Source organism: Lynx rufus, unplaced genomic scaffold (assembly GCF_022079265.1).
Source record: "Lynx rufus isolate CCGP_SWC_20201006 ecotype Redwood Valley unplaced genomic scaffold, mLynRuf1.p SCAF_10, whole genome shotgun sequence".
Taxonomy (NCBI): Eukaryota; Metazoa; Chordata; class Mammalia; order Carnivora; family Felidae; genus Lynx; species Lynx rufus.
Window position 1 is genome coordinate 73,402,668 of NW_025814824.1, and position 27,370 is coordinate 73,430,037.

The 27,370-nt window shown below is 38.8% G+C and overlaps 1 protein-coding gene and 1 pseudogene across 3 annotated transcripts in view; one reads left to right on the forward strand and one right to left on the reverse strand.

Moving 5' to 3' along the window:
* The window catches only part of FKBP15 (FKBP prolyl isomerase family member 15), a 57,236-nt gene that overhangs the window by 24,553 nt on the left and 5,313 nt on the right, over positions 1-27,370 (reverse strand). For 2 of the 3 annotated variants that reach the window (XM_047068124.1, XM_047068115.1), the window contains exons 2-12: positions 23,555-23,670; positions 16,528-16,612; positions 16,010-16,079; positions 12,169-12,243; positions 11,742-11,840; positions 9,282-9,431; positions 8,450-8,518; positions 6,553-6,699; positions 3,951-4,093; positions 3,160-3,235; positions 540-647 (exon numbers count right to left, since the gene is read on the reverse strand). In XM_047068124.1, the coding sequence (XP_046924080.1) occupies positions 540-647; positions 3,160-3,235; positions 3,951-4,093; positions 6,553-6,699; positions 8,450-8,518; positions 9,282-9,431; positions 11,742-11,840; positions 12,169-12,243; positions 16,010-16,079; positions 16,528-16,612; positions 23,555-23,670 (1,138 nt within the window). The remainder of the gene's footprint in view (positions 1-539; positions 648-3,159; positions 3,236-3,950; positions 4,094-6,552; positions 6,700-8,449; positions 8,519-9,281; positions 9,432-11,741; positions 11,841-12,168; positions 12,244-16,009; positions 16,080-16,527; positions 16,613-23,554; positions 23,671-27,370) is intronic. The other variant, XM_047068133.1, reaches the window with a different exon arrangement.
* On the forward strand, positions 8,900-9,021 carry LOC124505476 (uncharacterized; annotated as a pseudogene).

Genomic DNA, 27,370 nt, shown 5'->3' on the forward strand with positions numbered 1-27,370 from the left:
GATCCTCCAACCCCCCACCCCCCCACCCCGCCTCTGCTCCTTCCCTGCTCACTTTCTCAAAAGCAATAAATTAAAAAATTAAAAAAAATTTTTTTAACTTCAAAACAACCACACCATATACAAAGCCAAAAGACAAAACAGTACGATCCTCAACAAAAGGTAATGTCAGTGGGGACACCAACATGTCCGAAGAGAATCTAGACATTCAATCAACCATTATGAATTGAGCATCTTTCATGGTTTGGGCACCATGCTGCCTCAAGGGTGGTTTTTACTGACAATAGAGATTCTAGAAGAAGGCTAAACTGACTACTTAAAACTTGCCTGTTCTTGTGGCAGATGTAGGAGATTGCTTCCATTTCTGAGGGGAAGTACTAATCACAGTGGAAACACATGTACCAATACTAACCTGCATCGTTTTGAATATAAGCTCTCCACATGATTCTGGGTCACAGGCAGAAAAAGTCATAATTTTAACCAAAAGAACACAAGGTAGAAATATTAGCACTATTCATTCTAACAGAGCCAGGGGGTCATACCTCAATTTCTGAATCATTGGAATCCAGCTGTGGTGGAAGGACGGGCAGCATGGGCTGGCCCATTTTAGCCATCCGAGAGATCAACTTGGCTTTGACTGTATCAGGATTCTAAAAAGAGAAGAGAGTCACAAAAGTCACTATAATCAAGGCTCACTACTTTAGTCCTATGTCTTTGGCTCTTAAATCAAATCCTTCAGTAAGCCCCCCTGCCATGTTGATTTGAAACTATTTCTTCTACAAAATAAGAATTAACTATTTCTTGCCAAAGAAAGCACACACGGGTCACAATTAATAATAGCAGTAAAGAATAATTCCCTGTATGTTGGAATGAACACAGGGGTTCCACATGTATTACCTCATTTCAATCAAGTCTCCCACCAGGCGTAATTCTTCTCATTTTACAGGTGAAAAACTATATACAGATCAAGGGAAAGAGGCATTGTAGATGACAGTACCCTCTGAAAACCCTGGGAGAAATTCAGCAAATAGATGTTCAGAAAAGATTTGGGGAAAGAAGGAAACAGGAACTCTTTGTTCCAAATTCAGGTTCATATAACTCTGACTTGGCATTGACTACACACTAGTCCCTGTGCTAGAAGCCTCTATATCTGTTCAAGTGCAGCCTTCAGAGTGGAGAGTACATACCCTGAGGGTATATATGATGATCTATTGGGCATAAAAAGAAATGACCATAACCTCTATTTTTGGATTATTTTAAGCGGTTATAAACATAAGATATTAAACTTATTTATTACAGGGATGGACAGTACTTTATACAATTTGTAAACAGATATATATTAGGCGCATGTTCTCATTTTTTTAACTGATCAGAGGGACATAATCAAAGAAAGCCGGGTCCATCAAAAGAGAACTAGATATACCATAACCACACAGTGGCATACCCCGATCTAGAGATAAAAAAAGAACGAGGAAGCTTTCAGTATACTAACACGGAAAGATACTGTTAAATATACCATAATGTAAAAAGCATGGAGGACAACACATATACTATGCCATTTTTTGTGAAAGGATGGAAAAATAGAATATACATTCCTATTTGTTTGCATCTGCATTAAAAACATTAAAAGAATATATATGAAACTAATAAAAGCAGTTACCTAAAAGGAGAGGGAGATGGGATGGGGTAGATGGGGCTAGAGGCAGGAGTGAATCTTTGCAATGTATATCTTCTTATATTGTTTTGATCATTATCAAAACATATGAATGTAATCACCTATTCAAAACAAAAAATAAAAACTTAAATGTAAAAAGAAAGAAGATGGTGAGTTTTGCCTCAATTAAAAAAAAAAAAAAAACTATTGGGGCGCTTGGGTGGCTCAGTCAGTTGAGTGTCCGACTTCGGCTCAGGTCATGATCTCACAGTTTGTGAGTTCGAGCCCTGCGTCGGGCTCTGTGCTGACAGCTCAGAGCCTGGAGCCTGCTTCGGATTCTGTCTCCTTCATTCTCTGCCCCTCCCCACTTGTGCCCTGTCTCTCTCTCAAAAATAAATAAATGTAAAAAGAAAAAACAAAAAAAAACAAAAAAAAAACAACTGTAAAAGACAAAAGAAAATTTTTAAAAAGTTTGAAGACCAAGTGTCTACTGGAAGTTACTGAAGCTTAGAAACGGTGACAACAATAGCTCTGCCTAGAAAGTACCAGAGAACCCACACTAAATAATTTTCGTGACCATTTGAAGATCTGAGGTTATCATTGTTTTTCAATTTTCTTAATTCTCTGGCTTCAAGTTTTGGGGTTCTGGAGATCACTCGTTATACATACCAAATCAATTATTTGTTTAATAATTCCTGCTTTGGGCTGATTATAAACAAGTAAACCAGGGCTAGAGAGAAATTAATCATCAGTTTCACTCCACGCAATTATCTTGTTTCCCAGCATGGAGGCGAAGGCCCCAGAGCTTTCATCTCATCCTCATGCGGCAAACTCAGATGCCTTCACCGACCAGGCAGGGCAGCAGTCAAGAACAGTGTTCATGCTCCCAAAGGCTTTCAAATCCAAATTCTACTACAACCGTATGCTAGTCTTCTCATCTTGCAGTCAGAGAAACACAGAGGCCCAGTGACTGCCTCAAAGTCAACTAGTTGGTGAATTAGTGCAGGATTCGTCTAAGACAATGAAAGTGTGAAGCCACACAGTGTTAGCAGTAATCATGATAATAACAAGAGCTAATGTTAAGTGAACGCTTACAGTATGCCATACACAATGCTAACACCTCCACAGACATTATTTTATTTAAACTTCATAAAAATCTCTTAAGTATAAAGTGAAGGCATACTTTATGTAGGCTCTGAGCTTAGTGCTTTACAAACAGATCACAAGAACCCTTTAAAGGAACTATGAGAATTATATCCACTTTAATAATGAAGAAGCTGAGGACCAGAAGTTAGATAATTTTCTCAAGGCCACAAGTTTACCAGAATAAAGATCTGAACACAGGTCTGTCCTTGTAGAAGCCCAAGCTAATTTATACTAATTTCCAAGGAAGGGGAAATTAATAAAATAGTGAACTTTTTTTTTTTTTTTTTTTGGTCTATCCTACCCTAGGCACATGAAACCTTTTCAGCAGACTTGGGGTGAGGGAGACAGACTTGCATACTCACTGTATTTACTGTCAGCTGTTCGTTGAGGGAGTTAGATTTGATACGAAGAGCCGGCTCCCTGAAAGTAACACATATGCTAAGATAAAAAAAAAAAATCCCAAATCCATAATCTTAAGTCTCAATCATGCTGGATAAGCAAACTGTTTTTGAAAACATTTGTCAATTCACTTGCTGTGAAAGAGAGTTTTAATCATTCTTCGGTTTGCACAATCTCTGAAAGTTGGTGAAAATGACTAATTTTCCATTCAAATTTTTTTGATTATTTCCATTTTTTTCTCCTTGAGTATGTGGTTTACGTTTATGCCTTTTACCCAATTTTCTTCCAGGGTCTGGCAGGTATTCATATACATCTGAGTTAGTGGTTTAAAAGACTGTGAGTATTAATCAATTCTTTGTCAGAAAAATCTTCAAGCAAATATTTTCCCCACTTCCCTCATCTTATTTTTTCCCAATTATTTAAAATTATTTTAGGGGCGCCTGGGTGGCGCAGTCGGTTAAGCGTCCAACTTCAGCCAGGTCACGATCTCGCGGTCCGTGAGTTCGAGCCCCGCGTCGGGCTCTGGGCTGATGGCTCAGAGCCTGGAGCCTGTTTCCGATTCTGTGTCTCCCTCTCTCTCTGCCCCTAGCCCGTTCATGCTCTGTCTCTCTCTGTCCCAAAAATAAATAAACGTTGAAAAAAAAAAATTAAAAAAAAAAATTATTTTAGTTTGCAACTACACCTTATTTCTTAACCCCTCTACGGATCGCTTCTATGGACAATAAAAAAGCATGATACAACTTCAGGATCTTACCCTGATTTGAAAGGCACCGATGTAGCTGGTGATACAACAGGGTCAGCAGAGAGGCTGTCCGCACCTGGTATGGGAGAAGGGGCGGCGGAATCGCGGGAGCTAACGCTGTGCCCATCAGAGCCACAATCTCTGGCAAACTTGACCTGGGAAGAGATCGACCACAGGTGGAACAGGCTACAAAAAAGATCCTGCCTTCTCTGCCCTCCTTTCTTTTACTTATTCTTCACTACACAAGTCATTACCTGTTCCCTTGTAGCAAATCAGAAAATGTAGATAAGCCAATCATCATCATCATCCGTAATCCAACCACGACACAATAACACTGCTAGAGTCTGTGCAGTGTTTCACATCTATGTGTTTGTATATTTTTTACAAAAAAGGGACCATATTGTTTTGAAACCTGCTTTGCTCACTCAGTAATACATTTCCATGTTACTAAATTACCAATCTACAACATCATTTTTAACTACTGAAGAGTATGTCTAACTTCAAGGGTCATACCCATACCTGCTATTATCTACAGGAAAAAGTCTCTAAGACTATGGAAACAGAAGTCTTAAATATGTTGCTACGAAATTTATTTCACCAATTCCTAGTTGTTAGACATCCAGTTCATTTCTAATTTCTCTGTCACATCATAAACAATACTTCTATGAATGACTTTTTATCTATATCTTTGCACATAATCTTTCCCAAAGTATAAATTCCCAGAAGTTAAACAGCTGGAGAAAAGGTATGTTCGTTTTTAAGGCTTTTGGTATACACCACTACATTTCACACCACAAAGGGTGAACTCCTCTCTCTCTACTCCACAAGTAGTGTGTAATGTTCTCTTGATGCTCATCACACTGGGTATTATCATTCTGTATCAGCCTGGTCAATTTAATAAGCATGTCAATTTGTAATTCATTGATTATTAGTAATATAGAGTATTTTTTTTCTTATGGTTACAAAATGCCAGTCTTAATGGATTCAAATTGGTTTGCTATCTTTTTTTAAAAATGTTTATTTATTTTTGAGACAGAGAGTGAGAGAGACACAGAGTGTGAGCGGGGAAGGGACAGAGAGAGAGGGAGACACAGAATCCAAAGCAGACACCAGGCTCCGAGCTGTCAGCACAGAGTCCGACGCGGGGCTTGAAATCACGAACTGTGAGATCATGACCTGGGCCAAAGTCAGACGCTTAACCGAACTGAGCCACACAGGTGCCCTGGTTTGTTATCCAAGACCAATCATGACTTCCTCAAAGTCAAAGGAAAACTCAGAATATAAAAGCTGTGGAAAAGGCAGCTCAAAGCACATCAGTAAAAGAAGGCTGGAATGACTCAGCAGAGATAAAGGTGTTCAATTAGGAAAGTCCTTGAGAAGAAAAGCATATCACTGGTTGCAGCAGAAAGAACAGCCACAGTGAAGATAATCATAATTTTTATTTTCTATATTATATTTTATAGTCACAAACACTAGCACACCTAACAAACACAATGTAAAAGCAAACAAGGTCTTTTTTTTGTTGTTGGAGGGGAGCATTAATTTATTTAACCACAATTTGTTACAAATTTTATTGTAGAAATTCTACATATTCACGACAAAAATTTTGGAGAATGTACAAAAGAAAAGTTTCTCAACTCCATTTCCATTCCCCAGAAAAAGTCACTTTTAATCATTTTTTTTAACATTCCAGAAATTTCCTATGAAGATATGGGCAATATACATGTATCTATCTGTATAGATACAGACATACATACGTACATGTGTATGACTGTGTATATACATTTTTATATATGTTTGTTCATAAATATTTTATATATTTACATACACATGCATACACGAGATCATACTATCCATACTAATTTGCAACTTGCTTTTTTCACTTAACAACAGATTTTGCATATTCTGTAAGAAAGGCATGAAAGTCCACTCCATGAAAAACCGTAACTTACCAGTTGCTTAATGATGGATATCTAAGTTATTTCCAGTTTTTACTATTATAAACAACATGGCAGAGAGAAGAAGCTAAGTATCTCTATCTATGTACAGATATCTTTGCATTATTATGTACACATAGAGACAAAATAAATTAAATTTGTAGCCATGGAAATACTAAGGCAAAAATCACGTACATTGGGTAAAAAAGTTAGTGTAGTGGGGCGCCTGGGTGGCGCAGTCGGTTAAGCATCCGACTTCAGCCAGGTCACGATTTCGCGGTCCGTGAGTTCGAGCCCCGCGTCAGGCTCTGGGCTGATGGCTCGGAGCCTGGAGCCTGTTTCCGATTCTGTGTCTCCCTCTCTCTCTGCCCCTCCCCCGTTCATGCTCTGTCTCTCTCTGTCCCAAAAATAAATAAAAACGTTGAAAAAAAAAAAAAAAGTTAGTGTAGAGAACTGACTTGTTCAGTCACTACCTCTTCTAGACTCAACAGAGCACCAGGAAGGACATAAATCTTGGTCTTTAGATTCCAAAGCTGTAGCTCTTTCCAACTATACCATTTCTTTAAAAAATAAAAAATAAAATAAAAAGTCTTTGAACTTGTTTTTCAAACATATTTATTCATTTTACTTAATGGCAAAAGGACTCATCAAACACAAAACAGCACAATTTCACTCACCCGCCTCATCTCCACCTCGTACACCAGAATTGAGTCTGGCGACTGAGTCCATCCGGTTACCCCTTCAGAGCCAGCAGCACAGGCTGGAGGGATGACAAGCAACCGCTTCCCTCCTTTTTTCATGCCCAGCATCCCATCCTCCCAGGCCTTCAGGAATCAGACAAGAGGAAAAGCTTATCAGACACAAGCCTTCTCATAAGACAAAATGAAGTGCTGGGATTAGGATCCTCTCATCCACACTTTCAGATTTGGACCTCTAAAGATCCTAGAGAGATCAAGTTCAACTATTCCCCTTGCCAACCGCCCCCCCCCCCCCAGCCACCGGTTATAAGAATATCTAGAATACTGCTTCTATTCACTTGTAAAAGCCAGCATATTTGGGGCTAGATGAAATACGCTTATCTTAGATAATGAGAGAAACTGGAGGAGAGAATGGTATTAAAAGAGAAATAATTTGCAACGACGTGGATGGAACTAGAGGGTATTATGCTAAGCGAAATTAGTCAGTCAGAGAAAGACAAATATATGACTTCACTCATATGAGGACTTTAAGATACAAAGAGATGAAGGAAGCAAAAATAATATAAAAACAGGGAGGGTGACAAAACAGAAGAGACTCATAAATATGGAGAACAAACTGAGGGTTGCTAGAGGGGTTGTGGGAGGGGAATGGGCTGAATGGGTAAGGGGCATTAAGGAATCTACTCCTGAAATCATTGTTGTACTATATGCTAACTAACTTGGATGTAAAGTAAAAAATAAATAAATTTTAAAAAAGAGAAATAAAAGCTATCATTCATTAAAACATTTTCCAAGTACTCTGGTAAGTGCTTTACTTGGACTGTGTTGTTTAATCCCTAAAATAACCTCATAAGGTTAGAAGCATTATCCCCATTTTACAGATAAGAAAACTGAGGCTTACGGAGGCTTAAGTAACTAACCCAGGATCAAATTATTAGTGAATTGTTAAGCCAAGATGTAACACTAGATCTATCTAGCTTTAAAGGTCAGGCCTTAACTCCTATGATCTATAAGAAAGTCTCCAAAAGATTCTAAGAAAAGGAGTGATAAACAAAGCTATGAAGAAAACTGAAAACCTTTTTGTCACTTGAGTGGCAATGAGTACTTTTACCAATGAGTATTTTGTAACACCTCAACATTCCTGACACAATGATAGCCCACATTTGTAAAATACTCTGAATTTTATAAAACACTTGCACAGTTGGTAAAGAAAAACTTCACAGTATGAACCCAAGTCCTCAGACTCCAATCCCAGTGTTCTGCCTGCTATATCATAGCTGCTCACAACGATTGGAAAATGCTGATTCAAAGCATCTCAGATAAAAATCACCCATTATGATACAATTCTAGAAGAAACAGTTTCACTTCTCTCCCTATGAGACTACAAGAAGGACTTAATAATTTCCTCACAGTAACACAAAGAAAAAGAAACAGTAGGAATTAAAGAAATGTCCCCATCTTCGCCTGAGTGGCTCAGTTGGTTAAGCATCCGACTTCCGTTCAGGTCATGATCTCACAGTTCATGAGTTCAAGCCCCGCGATAGGCTCTGTGGTGACAGCACGGAGCCTGGAGCCTGCTTTGGATTCTGTGTCTCCCTCTCTCTGCCCCTCGCCAGCTCGCACTCTGTCTCTCTCTCTCAAAATAAACATTAAAAAAAAAAAATTCTTAAAAAAAAAAATGTCCCCATCTTCAATATATTCTCATAGGTTAAATTTTCCCATGTAGTTTTCCAGATAACGTGGAACTTATTTTTCCTACTTTTTAACCACACCTTTCTGGACTCAATGCACCCAGGCTAGAAATTTCACAAATTTAATCTAAATTAAGCCCATTGAAACTAATACAGCCATACAAAGAACACAGTTAACACTGTACCTTGATGACTTTTCCTGATCCTAATTTCAGGCGAAGCAGCTTATCTTTGTTAGCAGTAGAATCCAAAACCTGCAATTTGATCAAAGTAAATGAGGTCAGCCAATTTCCAAATAAATAAATAAATAAATAAATAAATAAATAAATAAATAAAATAATAATAATGTGATAGTCAATATAGATCAGCACAGTATTCCTGGAATAAGGAATGTCAAATATACTGGGCAGGGGCGGGGAGTTCTTAAAAGACCCAAAAAGAAGGGACCACACCATGGCTAAATTGGGACTTGAATGTCCATTTTTTTTGACTTAGTCTAAAGTTCTTTCTATCACATCATACTGCTTTTGAGAGCTTAATGATATTAAAACACAAAAGTCTATTCTATTTCCAGTATCTATTACACACAAAAAAACAAAGAAACAATTGTTAGGAAAGTCTAAAAAGAAGTTTTAAGCTTTGTGCAGTTGGCAGTATCATAGCCAATGAGGTTTATCTGAGGTGTGATTATTGCTAATACAAGTTTTAAGACCTAATCCCATCAGAATAAATTCAAGTTTGAAACCAGTATAGAAGGACAAAGACATACACACAAACCATTACCAAAAATGATACTTAGGAGGAAACTGGTTTCCATTCTAAATAGATGAGACCAGGTGGCACTGAACAGATTGAACATATTAGCATTTCATGACTATACACCAAAAGCAGTCAGAGCAGCGTCCCTGAAAGATTTCTATTTGCCAAGAGCAGCAATTCACAGCAGTAATGCTTTACATATGAAGAGCCCTCATGCTATTTCCGTTACAAAAGCACTTGCAGGCTACATTTCCTTACCTGGCCCAGCACATGATTCTGCAAGAGCCAGCTGGTATAGGCCACTTCCAAAGAATCTCCAACTTCTACAGCAGGGCCCTCCACTACAACGAGGTCCTGGCAGAGCACTGCATCTAGGGAGGGGGTGCTATTGCACTTGGCAATGCACACCTGTGAGACGAAATCAAAGCAGCATAAACTTAGTTCGAGCTCAGGAAATATTATCGTTAATGCTCTTTTCTAAACAGTGCTGTCCACTAACAAAACTGATTACGTGTTTAGGAATAAACCACTCTGAAGTAAGTAATCCTGCCAGGAATCAAAGTGCTTAAGAGTAAGGCTTTGGAGTCAGACTGTCTGGGTACAGATCTGGGCAACTGCCACTTAATAACTTATGGCCTCAGCCAAATAACTTAACTTCTGTGAACCTTATTTCATACAGGTTATTTTGTAAAATGGAGATAAAAACTCTGCAGTTAAGTTATACAACTTAGTTAATATAAATACAGTATTTGTATCTGTAGTTACTATCTGTAGTTGTGTCTGGAGTATCTGTAGTTAATACAAACACAGCACTTGGCACAGTGCCTGGCAAAGAATAGTAAGTACACAAAAAGCATTAGCTAGCATTACTCTGATGATTTTACTATTTCAGTGTTCAGGAACCTAGGAAAGAAAGGAGGGCTTCTAAAACACTTTCAAAAGGCATTTCTAAAGACAAACTAGAAAAAAGGCCATTTACAAAATCATGCTGCATTCCCAGAATTTGCATCTTCACTACTTACAGATTTAGTCATATTATCTTAGCACAAATCTTAGACAAAAGAGTCAGACACATCTTCATGAATAATTATGGTCATTTTAAAACATGATACACATGAAAAATTTGCTACTCATTTTCTTAAAAGAAAGGTTTTATGGGGTACCTGGGTGGCTCAGTCAATTAAGCATCCGACTTTTGATCTTGGCTCAGGTCATAATCTCATGGTTGGTGAGTTTGAGCCTTGCATCAGGCTCTGCACTGTTAGTGCTGAGCCTGCTTGGGATTCTCTCTCTCTCCCTCTGCCCCTCCCTGCTCACTCAGTCTCTCTCTCTCTCAAAATAAATAAATAGAGTTAAAAAACAAGATTTCATAATTGCAATCAATTACAATGAGACATCATTTTTTACCAAGCAAACCAGACTAAAAGAAAAAGGTGATTTCTAAATGTTGGCAAAGGTATAGTGAGAGAACAGATATGAATGTGAAATATTATAATCTCTCTGAAAAGCAGTATGCCAAACTGTCTATAGAACCAAAAAATATTTGGACTCTTTGACACAATCTTCCACATCTAGAAATCTAGCGCAAGTAAATAATCAGGAAAAAAAAAAAAGAAGACACAGACTTATATACAACAATGCTTGCTACAGTATCATGTCAGACTGAAAACAACCTAAATGTCTAAAAGTAAGGGAATGGTTAAATAAATTCAAGAACATTCATACCATGCAGCTTTCAACAATGTTTCCAAATAATTTTTCATGAGGTGGGGGAAAAACGCATTTATACATTGTTAAAAAAAATAAGCAAAATATTGAACTCTTAAAGGAGTATGCCTATTTACATATATTACCCATAGAAAAAGGGAAACAGGGGCCTGGGTGGCTCAGTCTGTTAAACTTCTGACTTAGTTTCAGCTCAGGTCATGATCTCATGGTTCGTGAGTTTGAGCCCCGCATTGGGCTCTGTGCTGGCAGTGCAGAAACTGCTTGGGATTCCCTCTCTCCCTGCCCTTCCCTCCCTCACACTCTCTCTCTCAAAATAAATAAATAAACTTAAAAATAAATAAATAAGGGGCGCCTGGGTGGCTCAGTCAGTTGAGCATCTGACTTCAGCTCAGGTCATGATCTCACAGTTCATGGTTTTGAGCCCCACATCAGGCTCATGTCAGCTGACAGCTGAGAGCCTGCTTCGGATTCTGTGTCTGCCTCTCTCTCTACCCCTTCCCACTTGCACTCTCTCAAAAAGAAATTAAAATGTTAAAAAAAACCTTATAAATAAATACATAAATAATTTTTTTTTAAGAAAAAAAGAAATCTAACATATTAATAGTGGTTCCTTCGGGCACTAAGATTTCAAGTGATTTTTTAAAAAATGCTTTTCTAAATTTTCTACAAGGATCATATAACATTATAAAAGTTCTTTTGAAACACTATTTTTGAAATATAGTTTTATTTATCCCTTAAAATAATTTATAAAGTGAAAAATGTTTGAAAGAAGTTTGCATTAAGCCTTTTTACTCTGAAAGTCACACTTTCAAGCAATTTCAATAAACATTCCTATTATTTCTCTGAGCCACAATAAGCTCAAGTGACAAATTTAGTGGCTCTTGTCACTAACAACACATAGCAGGTTATAAGTTTTCCATATAGTTTCCTAAATCAAGAGAAATCCAAACTAGTGTTTGGCTTTTCCCAATAAGAATAAGATGGTATTACCTGTTTATTGAACTCCACAGCAGCCTTTTCCGACTCAAACATGATGGACCAGTTTTGTCTCTGGTCATCATAAAAGGTGCTATAGTTATTGGGCCGAACCTGGGGAAAGGAGAGATACTAGGATAACCCAACCACAGGTAGCGCAGTGCATCATCTGACTGCCTAAACTCATCGAGAAGGGCCTTGACTGAAGTGGACCCAAAGAGAGATAGGGAACTTTCTTCTTCCCTCCTGCCCTCCACCAACCACCCTTGGTCCATTTCCCAGAAGGCAGGCAAGAGACTTTTTTGACAGGCTCTGTTAAGACATCCACACAGACGTCCAGGGGCTGAAATAGTAGATCTAATTCCTACCAGGTACGCACAGACCAATCTCTCCTATAAACCCTTCCCAAAGGAGCTAATGATTCCAACATGGGAAGTCTTACCATGAGCTCAAAGTTCAGATGAATCCTGGCAACAGTAACTGGCTGTTGTTGACTGATATAAAGAAGAATCCTATACTGTATTCAAGTAAAGATAGGCAGAAAAAAAGAGAACGGAAGTTAAAAGGCAATACAAAATCAGCAGTAAGATGTCAGGGGCTGTGCTTCAAAGAGGCATGAAACTCAAAACTCAGTTGATTGCTGAAAGCTTCGATTTTAAATTATATCCATTTTAATCGCTTCTCATTTTGGCCTTATTCTTTTACTGTAATTAGCAATGTCTTTATTTTGTCGGTGTTTCCATTGGTATGAGGGTGACAAGAGATCTACAAATGGCCAACAGGTGCATGGAAAGATGCTCCACATCATTAGTCATTAGGGAGATGCAAATTAAAACCACAAAAAAGTACCACTTCACACCAACTAGAATGGCCATTTTTAAAAAAGGAAAAATAATGCAACAGTGGCAAGGTATTGGAGAAATTGGAACCCTCACACACTGCTTGTGAAAATGTAAAACAGTACAGTTGCTGTGGAAACAGTCTGGCAGCTCCTCAAAAAGCTAAACAGAATCACCATAAGACAGCAATTTTACCTTTAGCGCATCCCCCAAAGAGCTGAAAATAGATAATCACCAATGTTTACTGTACCATTATTCATGACAGTTGAAAGGGAGAAACCACCAAAAATGTCGATCAACTGATGAATGGATAAACAAAATGTGTTACCTACATACAACAGAATATTATCCAGCCCTGAAAAGGCATGAAATTCTGATAACATGCTACAACATGGATAAATCTTGAGAACATTACACTAATTGAAATAAGCCAGACATAAAAGGACAAATGAAAAATATTGTATGATTCCACTTATGTGAAATATCTAGAATAGACAAATTCATAGAGACAATGTAAATTAGAGGGATGCCAGGTTGGCTCAGTTAAGTGGCCGACTCTTGGTTTAAGCTTAGGTCATGATCTCACAGTTTGTGAGATCAAGCCCGTCAGGCTCTGCATTGACAGCACAGAGCATGCTTGGGATTCTCTCTCTCTCTCTCTCTCTCTCTCTCTCTCTCTCTCTCTGCACCCCTCCCTCTTCCTCCCTCTCTCTTAAAATAAATAAGTATTAAAAAAAGTAAAAGATTAAAGATTACCAGGGGATATGGGAAGGGAGAATGGGAAGTTTGTTTAAAGGTGACAGAGTTTTTTGTTTGGAGTAATGAAAAAGTAGAAATAGACAGTGGTGAACACTGCTCAGTATCATGAATGTACTTAATGCTATTGAACTGTGCACTTAAAAATGGTTAAAATGGCAAATATTTTCTCTCTCTTTTAATTTTTATAATTTTATTTATTTTCACAGAGAGAGAGAGACAGAGCGAGCAGGGGAGGGGCAGAGAGAGAGAGAGAGAGAGAGAGAGAGAGAGAGAATTCCAAGCAGGCTCCACACTCTCAGCACAGAGCCCGACACGGGGTTGGAACCCACAAACTGTGAGTTCATGACCTGAGCCAAAACCAAGGGTCAGACACTTAACTGAGACTGAGCCACCCAGGTGCTCCTGAAAATATTTTGTTTCATTTATATTTACCACCCCACCCCCACCCCACTCCCCACATACACACACAATCATAGTTAAGCAAATAATTACAATTCAATTCCAGAGGGGAGGGAAGAACTTGGGGGCTCACATACAATCTGGTACCAGAAAGTACTTTCCTGATCCTATGTTAGGCAGATAGAGTGAGGGGCTGATCACCTCAATCCAATCCAATTATAGGCTGAACTGGTTAAGGAAGATTCATAGATTTATCAAGAGTTGATCTACTTCTGGGTTGTCTCTATCTCAAGCGTTATCTTCCCTGACTTTTGATTAAGAACCTAGAAGGTCTCTGACTCCTTGGTCCTGAAAGTTCTGTCCATCAGACATTCTGAGCTGGGTTCTCCTCCCCCTTAAGTTCAAAATCTAGCAAATGTATTGAGATGAAAGTTGTTGCTTGCTGCTTATTACAGGTACTCCCCCTATAGTAGGACTTTATCTCCTATGCACCACAAGATGACAGAAGTTTCCCTCTGCCTTTCTGGCACAGGCCCTGGACTTCCACGCCACCCCAGAATTCTGCAAATGTCCCATGGGGAAAAACTAATCTTCTGTTTGGAGCTCCTCTAGCTTCTGCCAGTATCTCTTTCCCCCAAGAGGTCTCTCTGATTGGGCCATACCTGATGCTTGGTCCACCCCTAGGCACATCAGCAAAAGAACCAAGAGAAGGAAATACTTGGCTCATCGGCTTTTCCCTCTTTGAAATTTTAGTTCCTCTAGTCCACATCTTTTCTAGAGCTCTCCAGTGAATTTTAAAATATAATTTTTGCAATTTATCTGCTTTTTTACAATTGTTGCAGTGGGAATTGCTGCTTGCCATAACCTACTGCATCTTATCGGGGCTGAAGGCTGGTGGAGTCTCAATACCAGATTTTTAAAATCCAATGGCAACTCCTAATGAATTAATACATCTGGATAATAATCACGGATGGCTACTACATAACAAAACCAGGGATAGTTAGACACTATGTACCTCTGGATGAGAGAATGAAAGATTTAAGGGACATGGTAGCCAACTGCAATGTATGGACCTTATTAGATCCTGATTAAAACAAACTAAAAAAAAAAAAAGAGAGAGAGAGAATCAGGTAAATCTGAACACTAGCTGGTAGTGAATGAGATCAAAAAATTATTGTGGGTTTTTTTAGGTGATAATTGAATAATGGTTATGTTAGGAAAAAGATCTTGGGATATATACTAAAGTATTTACAGGTAAAATTGTATGCTGGAGATGTAGTCAAAATAAGACTAAGAATAAGGAAGACAGGCTGGAATTAAGATGAACTAAGAAGAGGGGAGCATGAGTGGCTCAGTCAGTTGAGTATCTGACTCTTGGTTTCCGCTCAGGTCATGATCTCATGGTTGTGACGCTGTCCATGGAGCCTGCTTGGTATTCTCTCTCTCCCTGTGCCCCGTCCTAGCATACGCTCTTTCTCTCTCTCAAGATAAATAAACATTAAAAAAAAGAAAACGATGGAACAAGATTAATAACTGTTAGAACCTAGTAATGGGTTTCTGGGGGTTCATTATTCTAGTCCCACGATTTTTATGTGTGTTTCCAAATTTCCAGTTAGACTTTTTTGTTTGTTTTTAATACAAATGAGTGTTGTCTATTACATTAGTTACCTGAACAGGCCATCTTATCTAGGTCTCTGAGTGTCTCAAGAGCATGGCCCTTAGTTCACTGGACCTCTGAAATTCCATAATTTCTTAGGCTGCTCTCACCAACGTTTAAAATGTTCTGGAGCAGAACTTGAAGCTACAGACAACCCACACAAGGAAATCAAGTCTCAGGGCTGCTAGCCATATCTTCTTTTTGATCCAAACCAATAGTATTCTGTGTGATCAACTACCCAACTCATTGTCAAACTTTCAAAGGATAAACACCAGTCATTAATTCAGGTGTAAAGACAGAATGCTCTAAGTAGAACACTAAGTGTTGTTCATTACCTAACAAAGGATTGTCCTTAGTAAATGGTTTACTCTAAAACTCTCCAAAGTCTTAAGCTAGTTCCATAACACAAAGGTCAAACTTAAAAGACTGAATGGTTGCTTTGTTTTAATGCACAATAGTAAGCAAGACAGGACTATAACTATTACTATGTACCTTGTATTAAAAATTCACATTCAATACAAACAAACAATCATCCTAATCCTCTGATACGTGAGACACTGGGCAAGCGTAGGTACAAACCAGCTCAACAGTATGATCTGGGACACCTGAAAACACACAACAGTTCTCACCTCTCTGGCTGTGTGGTTCCCCAGGACTGCAGCACCAAACTTGCCCTGCTTTACATACTGACCATTTGTGCTAGAGAAGCAAGAAAAATAACAGGTATTACTAATAATTCTTTAAACTCAGCTTTCTCTTCTGCCATGTAGAAGTGGGGAATCTAGTCATTCAGTCTCAAGAAGACAACACAGGTGAGCAGTTCGTAATTTAAAGCTCTTCTACAACTTCTTTACTCTCTAAATATCTATTCATAATATCTCAGTGAAGTGGCTTTCTTTCAGCACTTAAGAAGGCAGTTGTTGAGGATACAAGCACTTCCTAGTACACAAGGTATACAAGATAACGGCTTTTCAGGGGTTTACATACCGAATTCTCGAACTGAAATGTTCAAAAGCATTACTGATACTTCGCCTGTGGAAGGACTGTGCAGCCTAACTGCAGTTTATTTCACAATGAACAGAGGCTTATTGAGAAAAGATGGGCACTTAACCCCAACTGCAGAGAGCACTCCTTCTCAGCTACTTACTATCGATACGCATGGACTGCTGTTGCAACCAATACGGTGGAAGTGCCTGTTGTACTGGGTGCTGGTTTTGGTGTTGCCGGATTTCCTGAAGATGAAGAAAAAAACAAAAGATGTCATTCATGTCTTTGCTGAAACTGATTTTAACCACTAAAGCGGCTTCAAAATTCTTGTTTACATTTTACAGTTAAGTGGTACAGTGCTTTCGTGACCATTAGCCTTATCTGATCTGCAAAACAACCCTATGACCTCATCTGGGGATGAGGACACTGAGGCTCTAAGCACCCCAGTGTCTTACACAATGATAGCAGCAAGCCTAGGACTAGAATCCAGGACTCTGCCTCCACTCCAAACACAGCAAGGTCCTATCCCATCTACTTTCTTTTCTCCAATATTTGGCCAGCTATAATAAACATAAATAAAGTTACTTCTCCTGCCCTTATTTTGGGGTAGAAAATTTATGATGATATTCAGGTCATATCCATTACTTAACTTTTGCAGGGTACAGGGTAACATTAGTGTTTTAAAACAGTATATTTAGGGGTGCCTGGGTGACTCAGTCGGTTAAGCATCTGACTTCAGCTCAGGTCATGATCACACAGTTTGTGAGTTCAAGCCCAGCGTTGGACTCTGTGCTGACAGCTCAGAGCCTGAAGCCTGCTTCAGATTCTGTGTCTCACTCTTTCTCTGCCCCTCCTCTGCTCACGCTCGGTCTCTCAAAAATAAACATTAAAAATTTTTTTTTAAATAAAACAGTATATTAAGAGAAAATTGCATATTTACACTCACACATGAATGTGGGGAGAACACTGGTAAAGACAAGAAACCAAGAACTTACTTTCAAAAGTATCCTTGCTTGATTTCTTTCTTTCTTTTTGTATTGTTAAAAAGATGACAAGCTTAAAATGGAGTCACTTATGCTAAAGCCCCAGGGCACCAAACGGAGACTAACTCATAGTTTTGGCTCTCCCTGAAACGGAATCTTAAACCAGTTAATCAGGAATTCCCAGCTCAGCACAAGTCAGACAATCTGCATAATAGACCCCTGCCACCCACTAAAGGAAAGTAATCCTGCAATAGCGATCTTGCTTTTTTGCCTCCTGTAACTTCCTCGTTCCTACTTCCTTCTCTCTGTAAGAGTCCTTTTTCTTCAGCTCCTCAGAGCTCCTTTCTATCTGCTAGATTGGAGGCTGCCCAATTTATGAATCACTGAATAAAGTCAGGAAGATCTTTAAAATTTATTCAGTTGAATTTTGTTTTTTAACAATATTGACACATCTTTTTTTCTGATTATAGAATGCATGTACTCTGTAATATGCAAAACTTGGCAAATACAGAAATGGATAAAGAAGGTAAAAATGACCTGTAGTCTCACCAGTTAAAAATAAAAGTTCATAATTTGATGTATTTATTCCTAGTTCCTTTTTCAAGACAGCTTTTTTTCTATATTTTTTTAAACAAAATTAATACTCCAATTTGACAATCTCCTTTTCTTACTTAGTATTAGTATTTCTTTTAAAGCATTCTCCAAAACAAAGATAAAATAATCCTAAAAATACTTTTTGGTGGTTACATAAAATACTACGTTATGACTCTACCAGAACCTATTCAATGTCTTATTAGCTGACATTTCTTTGGACTGTTTCCAATTTTCCTCTATTATAAATAACGCTATGGTGATCATCCTGAAAACACATTTTTGTATGTACCACTAATTACTTTCTTAGAACAAATTCTTACAACTGGAATTATGGAGTGAAGAAGTGTAAAACATTTAAAGGTTTGTTACATCCTGCCCAAATGCCTTACTGCATCAATTTACACCCCTACCAGCAGTGCGAATATGCCAGCTTTGCACCCTTGCTAACAAGAGGGGGCTGTTTTTTTAAATCTTTACCAACGAAGCTGGGCAACAGAAAAAGGGAAATACCATGTCATTGTTGTTTTCATTTGCATTTATTGATTACAATGAAGCAGAGATGGAATATTTTCTATAGATTTGTAATGGTCATTTGTTTTGTTTAGATGAATTGCCACTTACATTGTTTGCTCACTGTCCTGTTATTCATGTTTTCCTTATTATTTTGTAAAAACCTACAACATAGTTGTTAATTCAACCACTACTGTCCAGTTGTATGTAACACTACAATAATATTTTTCTCTTGATAAGCTGTAAGAGGCAGGTTATTAGGACAAGTGTGAAATGCTGAGAAAAATTACTGTCTGCCCAAGGTCAGCCTAGTATCCTCCTTTAGGATAGAAGCTTAGTTCAGCTTCTCCCACAATACTCTTCTGGTTGTCTAACGCCCTGGAAAGGGAAGGTTGTTCACGGAGTTGCTAGAAGGTAAGTCAGGTGCTCACAATCGTGGGATCTTATTGGCTCAGCACTTCCTCCTCTCTGAAATCAGTACTGCAGATTCTTGAATTCCCCACTGACAAGGACTTTTAATATGTACTTTCAAATCTTTTTTTTTTTTTTGAGTAAAGTTTTCTTGAACTATAGTTTTTAAAGTCTGTTCTTTCCCCCCTTTTTTCTTCCTGTGTACACACACACACACACACACACACACACGCTCTCTCTTTCTCTCTCTCTCTCCGTATTGGATCTTCTTTGCCATCTTTAATATTTATCACACTTTCTTTTGGAACATTTTTATCTCTCAAATTTTTTATTGTTTAAAAATGTCCTTCTGTTAACCTTCTGTTTCTCTTCAGGCATGATCTGCTCTTTGTATTCATTCTTGTGTTCCTGCTCGTTTAGCCTTCGTTTCTGAAATAATTCTTACGTCTCTAATTCTTGCCTGAGTCTTGTCACTTACTTCTGAGATTTTCTAATTCTCATTTCATGTCTTACATTACTTTCTTAATGTTAAACAGGTGGTGGTAGTTTTTGAGAAACATTCTCACAGAATCTCTACAGCTCTCACTGTAGGGATATTATTCTGTTTCTTGCTCTCTTTGTTCTTATAATTTTACATGGAGTTGGATTCTGCTAAGTTCCTACTGCTCATTTTAACGTGAAATCTGCTTTTCTGAATTTTTAGAAGGAGATAGGGTTCAAGTGGCTTTCCTAACTTCATAGAGCTCCCTCTTCTGTTGCTTTTGCAGAGTTAAAAAATATGGTGGCTCCCTCCTGAGACTTCCTGATTCTATTTCTATCCCTACTTTTATTTATTTTTAAATTTTTTAAATTTATTTTAATTTACAACCAAATTAGTTAGCATATAGTGCAACAATGATTTAAGTAGATTCCTTAGTGCCCCTTACCCGTTTAGCCCATCCCCCACCCCACAACCCCTCCAGTAACCCTCAGTTTGTTCTCCGTATTTATGAGTCTCTTCTGTTTTGTCCCCCTCCCTGCTTTTATATTTTTGTTTCCCTTCCCTTATGTTCATCTGTTTTGTCTCTTAAAGTCCTCATATGAGTGAAGTCATATGATATTTGTCTTTCTCTGACTAATGTCGCTTAGCATAATACCCTCCAGTTCCATCCAGGTAATTGTAAATGGCAAGATTTCATTCTTTTTGATTGCTGAATAATACTCCATTGTGTATGTGTGTGTATATATATATATACACCACATTTTCTTTATCCATTCATCCATCAATGGACATTTGGGCTCTTTCCTTACTTTGGCTATTGTTGATAGTGCTGCTATAAACATCGGGGTGCATGTGTCCCTTCGAAACAGCATACCTGTATCCCTTGGATAAATACCTAGTAGTGCAATTGCTGGGTTGAAGGGTAGTTCTATTTTTAGTTTTTTGGGGAACCTCCATACTGTTTTCCAGACAGGCTGCACCAGCTTGCATTCCTACCAACAATTCAAAAGAGATCCTTTTTCTCCACATCCTTGCCAACATCTGTTGTTGCCTGAATCGTTAATATTAGCCATTCTGATAGGTATCTCTTTGTGGTTTTGATTTGTATTTCCCTGATGATGAGTGATGTTGAGCATTTTTTCATGTGTCGGTTGGCCATCTGGATGTCTTCTTTGGAGAAGTGTCTATTCATGTCTTTTGCCCATTTCTTCACTGGATTATTTGTTTTTTGTGTGTCGGGTTTGATAAGTTCTTTATAGATTTTGGATACTAACCCTTTATCTAATATGTTGTTTGCAGATATCTTCTCCCATTCCGTTAGTTGCCTTTTAGTTGTGCTGATTGTTTCCTTTGCCGTGCAGAAGCTTTTTATTTTGATGAGGTCCCAATAGTTCATTTTTGCTCTTGTTTCCCTTGCCTCTGGAGACGTGTTGAGTAAGAAGTTGCCGTGGCCAAGGTCAAAGAGGTTTTTGCCTGCTTCTCCTCGAGGATTTTGATGGCTTCCTGCATTACATTTAGGTCTTTCATCCATTTTGAGTTTATTTTTGTGTATGTGTAAGAAAGTGGTCCAGGCATTCTTCTGCAAGTCGCTGTCCCATTTTCCCAGCACCATTTGCCGAAAAGACTGTCTTTATTCCATTGGATATTCTTTTCTTCTTTGTCAAAGATTAGTTGGCCATACATTTGTGGGTCCATTTCTGGGTTCTCTATTCTGTTCCATTGATCTGAGTGTCTGTTTTTGTGCCATATTATTTTTTAATTTGAGAGAGAGAGAGAGCACAAGTGGGGAGAGGGGCAGAGGAGGAGAGGGAGGGGGAGGGGAAGGGGGAGGGGGGAGAAAGAGAGGGAGAGGGAGATGGGGAGAGAGACAGACAGAAAATCTCAAGCACGCTCCATGCTCAGTGTGGAACCTGACTCAGGGCTCAATCTCACAACCCTGGGACATGACCTGAGTTGAAATCAAGAGTAGAAGGCTCAACCAACTGAGTCACCCAGGTGCCTCATCCCTACACTTTTTTTTTTTCTAATTTTTTTTTGGGGGGTTATTTATTTTTGAACAAGAGAGAGAGAGACAGAGCACGAGTGGGGAAGGAGCAGGGAGAAGAAGACACAGAATCTGAAGCAGGCTCCAGGCTCTGAGCTGTCAGGACTGAGTCTGATGCAGGGCTTGAATTCATAAACTGTGAGATCATGACCTGAGCCCAATGTGACCACTTCACCAACTGAGCCACCCAGGCGCCCCACCCCATCCCTACTTTTATTTGGATCTTCTCTTCTTCACTTCTAATATATCCCTATCTTCTTCAATTTTAATTCCACTCCCAGAAGGTTCTTTTCAGTGTGGGGGCCTGTCCTGGAAGGCCACGCTAGGGGGTGAGTTTCAAAAGTTCATAGGAGCAGGGCACCTGGCTGGCTCAGTTGGTAGAGACTGTGACTCTTGATCTCAGGGTCATGAGTTCAAGCCCCACGCTGGGCATGGAGCCTACTTTTAAAAAGGAAAAAAAAAAAATAGCTCATAGGAGTGAGACTACTCTAGCTCTTCCAGTCCCCGTTATCAACCCCTTGTACTTAGCCACAATTAGAGTGGGCAAAACGCCTTCCAGTTTCAGCTTGGCCTGCCATATTTTCCAAGAACATTCGGTGGCTACTTGGGGTTCTCCCATTTTCTGATGGAGATATCCCACCACTACCCTGTATGCTCCCACGCAAATGCTGATACTACACAGCCTTGTGGCTTGTCCAGACCTTCTTATATTTTGGGATATTCATGAAGATACCTTTTCAACGGGTGTTGTTGTAAATGTTATCCATAGGTTTGTCTTTTGTATCTGATGTTTTTACATTCAGATAAGATCTGAAGAGATTCAAGAACTGTATTGCAGCCACCTTCCCCACAAAGACTTCTTATACAAATATCCCTTGAACAGACAGGGTCTCCTGTCTTGCTACTTTATTTTTGTAAGTATCTACATATGACTGTGTAGGTAATTTTTAAGCTGAAATGCCTCTATAATTTCCCTTTAAAAGTGTAATTAGCTCATAGTTGTTGTTTTCTGATTAAAACAAAATCAAGTTACCTCATTGGGTGGGGACTGGGGTTGTTTATTTTAATCCACATCCATTAACTCAACCACTTTAAATTGAGTCAGAATCACACTGCTGATGAAGAGATATGCCAGAGGAAATGTAGAGGCATAGCCTACTAGAAATCTGGCCAGGTGATGGCTTGGAGAACAGGACCAGAAATCTACACCAAAGATGCTAAAAGTGACAGGTAAGATTTAGAGCAGAGGTCAGCAAACATTTTCTGTACAGGGCCAAACAGTAAATAGTTTAGGCTTATGGGCCATATGATATCCGTTGCAATTCTTCAAAACCCTCAATATCCCAACAATATCCTCAGTGCCAGCATTGTGCCTAGTATGTAAAAGGCACTCAATACTTTCATCTTCATTCAGGAAACACTTAATTTAATGTCCCTTACCATCTGTTCTGCTTAGGGTTATTTCTATTGGTCCTTCATTCCTCTTCAGGTTCTTACTCAAAGAAAGCAAAGTATACAGGAAGAGCTTTGGAGTGAATCAGGTTAGGGTTCAAATTTCAATTATGTCACTTACTGCTGTAGGACCTTGATGGAGTCCCTAAACCTCTCTGAGCCTCTAAACTGGGGGTAGTCTTACTATTTCACAGCACTGTTGAGATAATTAAACAAGGCAATCTATGTAAAGCATCTGAGACCAGACACATAGCAGGCATTTTAGAAATATTAGTTGCCCTTTTCTCTCCTTTCATTCAACAAATGTTCATTCAATGCGTCTCCATCACAATGAAGGGTACGGGGGATATAGCACTGAGCATCACTGTCTAATTGGGAAAAATTCACTGTCAGGATACATCTAACCTATCCAGGTAAAAGTGAAAAGCAGCTCTTTCTTTTGGCCAAAACATTGGACCGCGCCTACTTAGAGTGCCTCAGGCAGTTTTAGAGAGTGCTGTTCACAGGAGGTAAAAGAGTTTGCCTGAGACCTCCCTCCATTAACTTCCGACAAAGGACACACTCTGTCTAGCTGCTGGAATTCGATCTCAGAGCTTAGAGAGAGAATGCACCGCTGGCGGTGAGCTTGGCCAGACTGATTGAGGCATGTCACTTTTGGAAGGCTGTTCATCCTTCTAACCTGTTAGTGGCCAATCGTAACCTCATAACTTACCTGTTGCTGCTGTTCCCTGGCCTTTCTTAGGCTGCTTTGGGGCTGTGTACTGGAAGAATTCATTTCCGTGGCCAGCAGATGCCTGATCCAGGCCAAAAAGAGAGGCCAATCTGGCACTGTTAGTAGAAAATGAAAATGACATTTCATTTGACATATCTCAAACCCGGAATCATTATGAAAGCTGCTCACCTCCAACTTTGAACGAATACCTCCTTGAACGTATATCCCACCATTCAATACTGGAAGTGACAGCTAAGTGTCTTCAAAATCAAGATTGTATTTCTGATCTGAACAGCATCAGCTGACCTTGCCTGTCCTCAAGACTTTGATCAAGGCATTTCTTGTTTTTGGACCTCAGTTTCTCTGTATGTAAATTGAGGTGATTGGTCTAGATGCTCTCTGTGGTCTCTTCAAACCATAAATTCTTGCCTTTAGCAAGTCATAGTTTCCTACCTTTTACTAATTTATTACACTGAAATAAAATTGTACTCCATACTTACTCCATCAAACAAACATGGTCCTACCATTTCACCTAACAGGCAGAACCATTCTTTTACCATCCCTTGCAATGAATCCTATGCCCCAACCATTCCAAGGAAACTGCTCTTGCTAAGGTCACCAACAACCTCTTTGTTACTAAACACAGCTTATCAGTCATTATCTTATTTGGTCTTCATGCTGCCTTTTTACACTGTCAACTAATTTGTTCTTCTTCAAACAAACTCTTCCCTTGACTTCTGGGGGGATATTTGCAGGGGTGGGAGGAGGAACTGGTCCAAGTAAGACATCAAGAAATGCTCATGGGATCCTTCTCATCTTCCCATGTCTTTGGCTTCTTGTTTAGCTCCTTGAACTCTTCCTCTTTTGCCCAACCTTTTTTTTTCCGAGAGAGAGAGAGAGAGAGAGAGAGAGAAAGCAAGCGTGTGAGTGGGGGAGAGAGGAGAGGGTGAGAGAAAGAGAAAATCTTAAGCAGACTCCCTGGGCGGGGGGGGAGGGGTTGATCCCACGACCCTGGGATCATGACCTGAGCCAAAATCAAGAGTCAGGATGCTCAACTGACTGAGCCACTTAGGCACCCCTGAACCAAAATTCTACACTCCCAGAAAGAAGGCAAGGTGCAGTACAAACCATACTGTTTGCATAAACACTTTAGGCACAGTAAGTCACTTCATCATTTATGGGAAGCTTGTATCAGTGTGTGGAACTGTTTACCAATTAAGTTCCCAGATGCCAGCCAAGAGCCAACCTTGTAAACAGGACTTTCTAAGGATGATGTTGTCACATCCCCTGTGTTAACTCTTCTGCAAACATACATGGCCAAAACTGAAATCTGGGCATCATCCCTGCCTTTTACCCCCCTGGTGTTCATGACCAACCCCCGAGTCCATTTGATTTTACTTGCTCAGTACTTTTTGAACCCTTGCACTTCCCATTCTTACTGCCACTTGCCTGGTTCAGGTCACTATCATATCCATCTAGCTTAAATTACTCCAATAGCCTCCTGACTCACCTCCCTGCCCTGGTCTTATCTGCTTCTTATCATTCTCCCCACTGCATTCACAGTTTTCTTTCTAAAAACTAAACTTGACCAAGTCTCTTCCCTACTTAAAACCCTTAATAACACCTCAACATTACCAAGATAAAAATCCAAACTCCACAAGATGGCTTTATAAAGCCCTTCAAGACCTCACCTCTCCATACTTTCCCAGCTTCCTATCTGACCACTTCTCATCTCCAACTGTGTGCTACACAGAACTTGTCGTTTCTCAAATAAGGCAAGCTCTTTCTAACCCCTAGCTTTGGATATGCTGTTCCCTCTGCTTAAAACATTCTTCCTCTTCCTTCTCTCCCCTGGAAGCTGCCCCTAATCTCAAATCTCATCTAAGTTAGATGACCTTCTTAGGAACTCCCATAGGAGTCTTCTTCCTTCATTCAAGAAAGATGTATCAGACACTGTGCTAAATGCTGACTGTATATTGATGAGCAAAACTAGGTTCTATTTTCAAGGAGCTTATATACTCTAACAAAGAAATTGGCATTACATAATGAGTAACTGCAAACTATAATATGAGATATATATCAGGCAGCTGTTGTATGGAGTTATATTCCACATAGATTAATATAAGTTATCAATCAGTAATTATATAACATGATAATTGACAATTTATTGTAATCACCACTTGACTGAATATTTTGCCTAGGGTCTGGTATGTAACAGGCTCAATAAATGAACTCAAAGTCTAGTCTAGCTCTGAGCTCCTTTTCTCCAAAGGCATCTTTGGTTTAGGTAATGTAAATATTGAGGGGTGCCTGGCTGGCTCAGTCGGTAGAGCGTATGACTCTTAATCTGGGGTTGAGTTCGAGCCCACATTGTTGAGTATAGAGATTACGAAAAAAACAAAACAAAAACAAAAACAAAAACAAAAAAACACAAAAAAACAAAAAACAAAAAAAATTAAAAAGCACACACACACACACACACACAACCTTAAAAAATATATTGAAACTACACAACTTTTTTGGGTCTTTTCCCTCAATAATTTTAAAGTTTAACACGTACTAACATTTTGCAAAATAAATTTAATATAATCTGCAACTACTATCCTGTTCTTTCAAGATAGTGTACTATAAGTTTCCTGTAAATGGGACCAACAATGCCTACTTTAAAGGACTAAGAGGTTTAAATGAGATTTCAAGCATAGAGAGCAGTACTGGCCTAAATAAGACATCAACAAATGTTAATAAAATTAAAAGGAAACCAAGATTTCTCCTTTTATGGAGACAGTCTGGAAAGATTCCCTAAAAGAATAAGATTCTGGGAGAGTTGGGCAATGCCTTTAACACAGTGAAAAATTTACAAAACTTAGAACCTAGTTAACATAGAAGAGTTTATGCACAAATAAGTGACAAGAAAAGAATGTCCTTGTTATCTTTAGTATGGGTATTGGATTTGCTGTTTTAATTTTGCAGGTATGTTTTTTTCAAGGGAAAGACAGAAATGTCATGTAAACTATGTTTCCATAGATGCTCTAAAGGCCAGCCTTGATGACTGCAAAACCAATCCAAAAGCCAGGTCAACCCAATTATCTTTCAAATCCATTTTATTTTCTATTAATTTTCTTAGATAAACTCTATATAGACTTAGGGGCATAAGTTTCTTGTAAATTATTATTTTTTCTACTTCTAAAGTATTCTCAAATGTACACATTTCTCTCTGGTAGCAAGAATGGGCTTGCTAACTCTGGACTTGAGTCTATGTTTATAATTATGGGAAGTCATCATGGCACTAATTACGTTTTAAAAATAAATGCTGGCCAATGCATTTAGTTGCCAAAGTCTTTATCTAGCCTTAGTTTCATACTCCTTTTCTTTTCTCATCAAAAACAGTAACACACAGCAGTTATACTATATTAATATATTTTAATAAAAAGGGATCTTTTGTTGTTAAAGTATTTCTTTTATGAACTATGGCATCAAACACCTACTTTTACAATAATAATAATAATGGGCACATGGCAGTCTAGTAGAAATCTGATTGCCTGATTTCAAATCCAGGCTCTTTCACTTTATAGTTATGTGATCCTGGGCAACTCACCTCTCTGACCCTTAATTTTCCATGTGTAAAATGGGTATAATAGTAAAAACCACCTAATTGACTGGTGGGGAGAAGTAAATATGATAATGTATATTTACACTTAGTATGGTACCTGGCATAGAGTATGTATTTTAGATATATGTGCATATTTCCTGTTACCTAAAAATGTTGCTTGAGGAGCACCTGGGTGGCTGTCAGTTAAGTGTCTGACTCTTCATTTC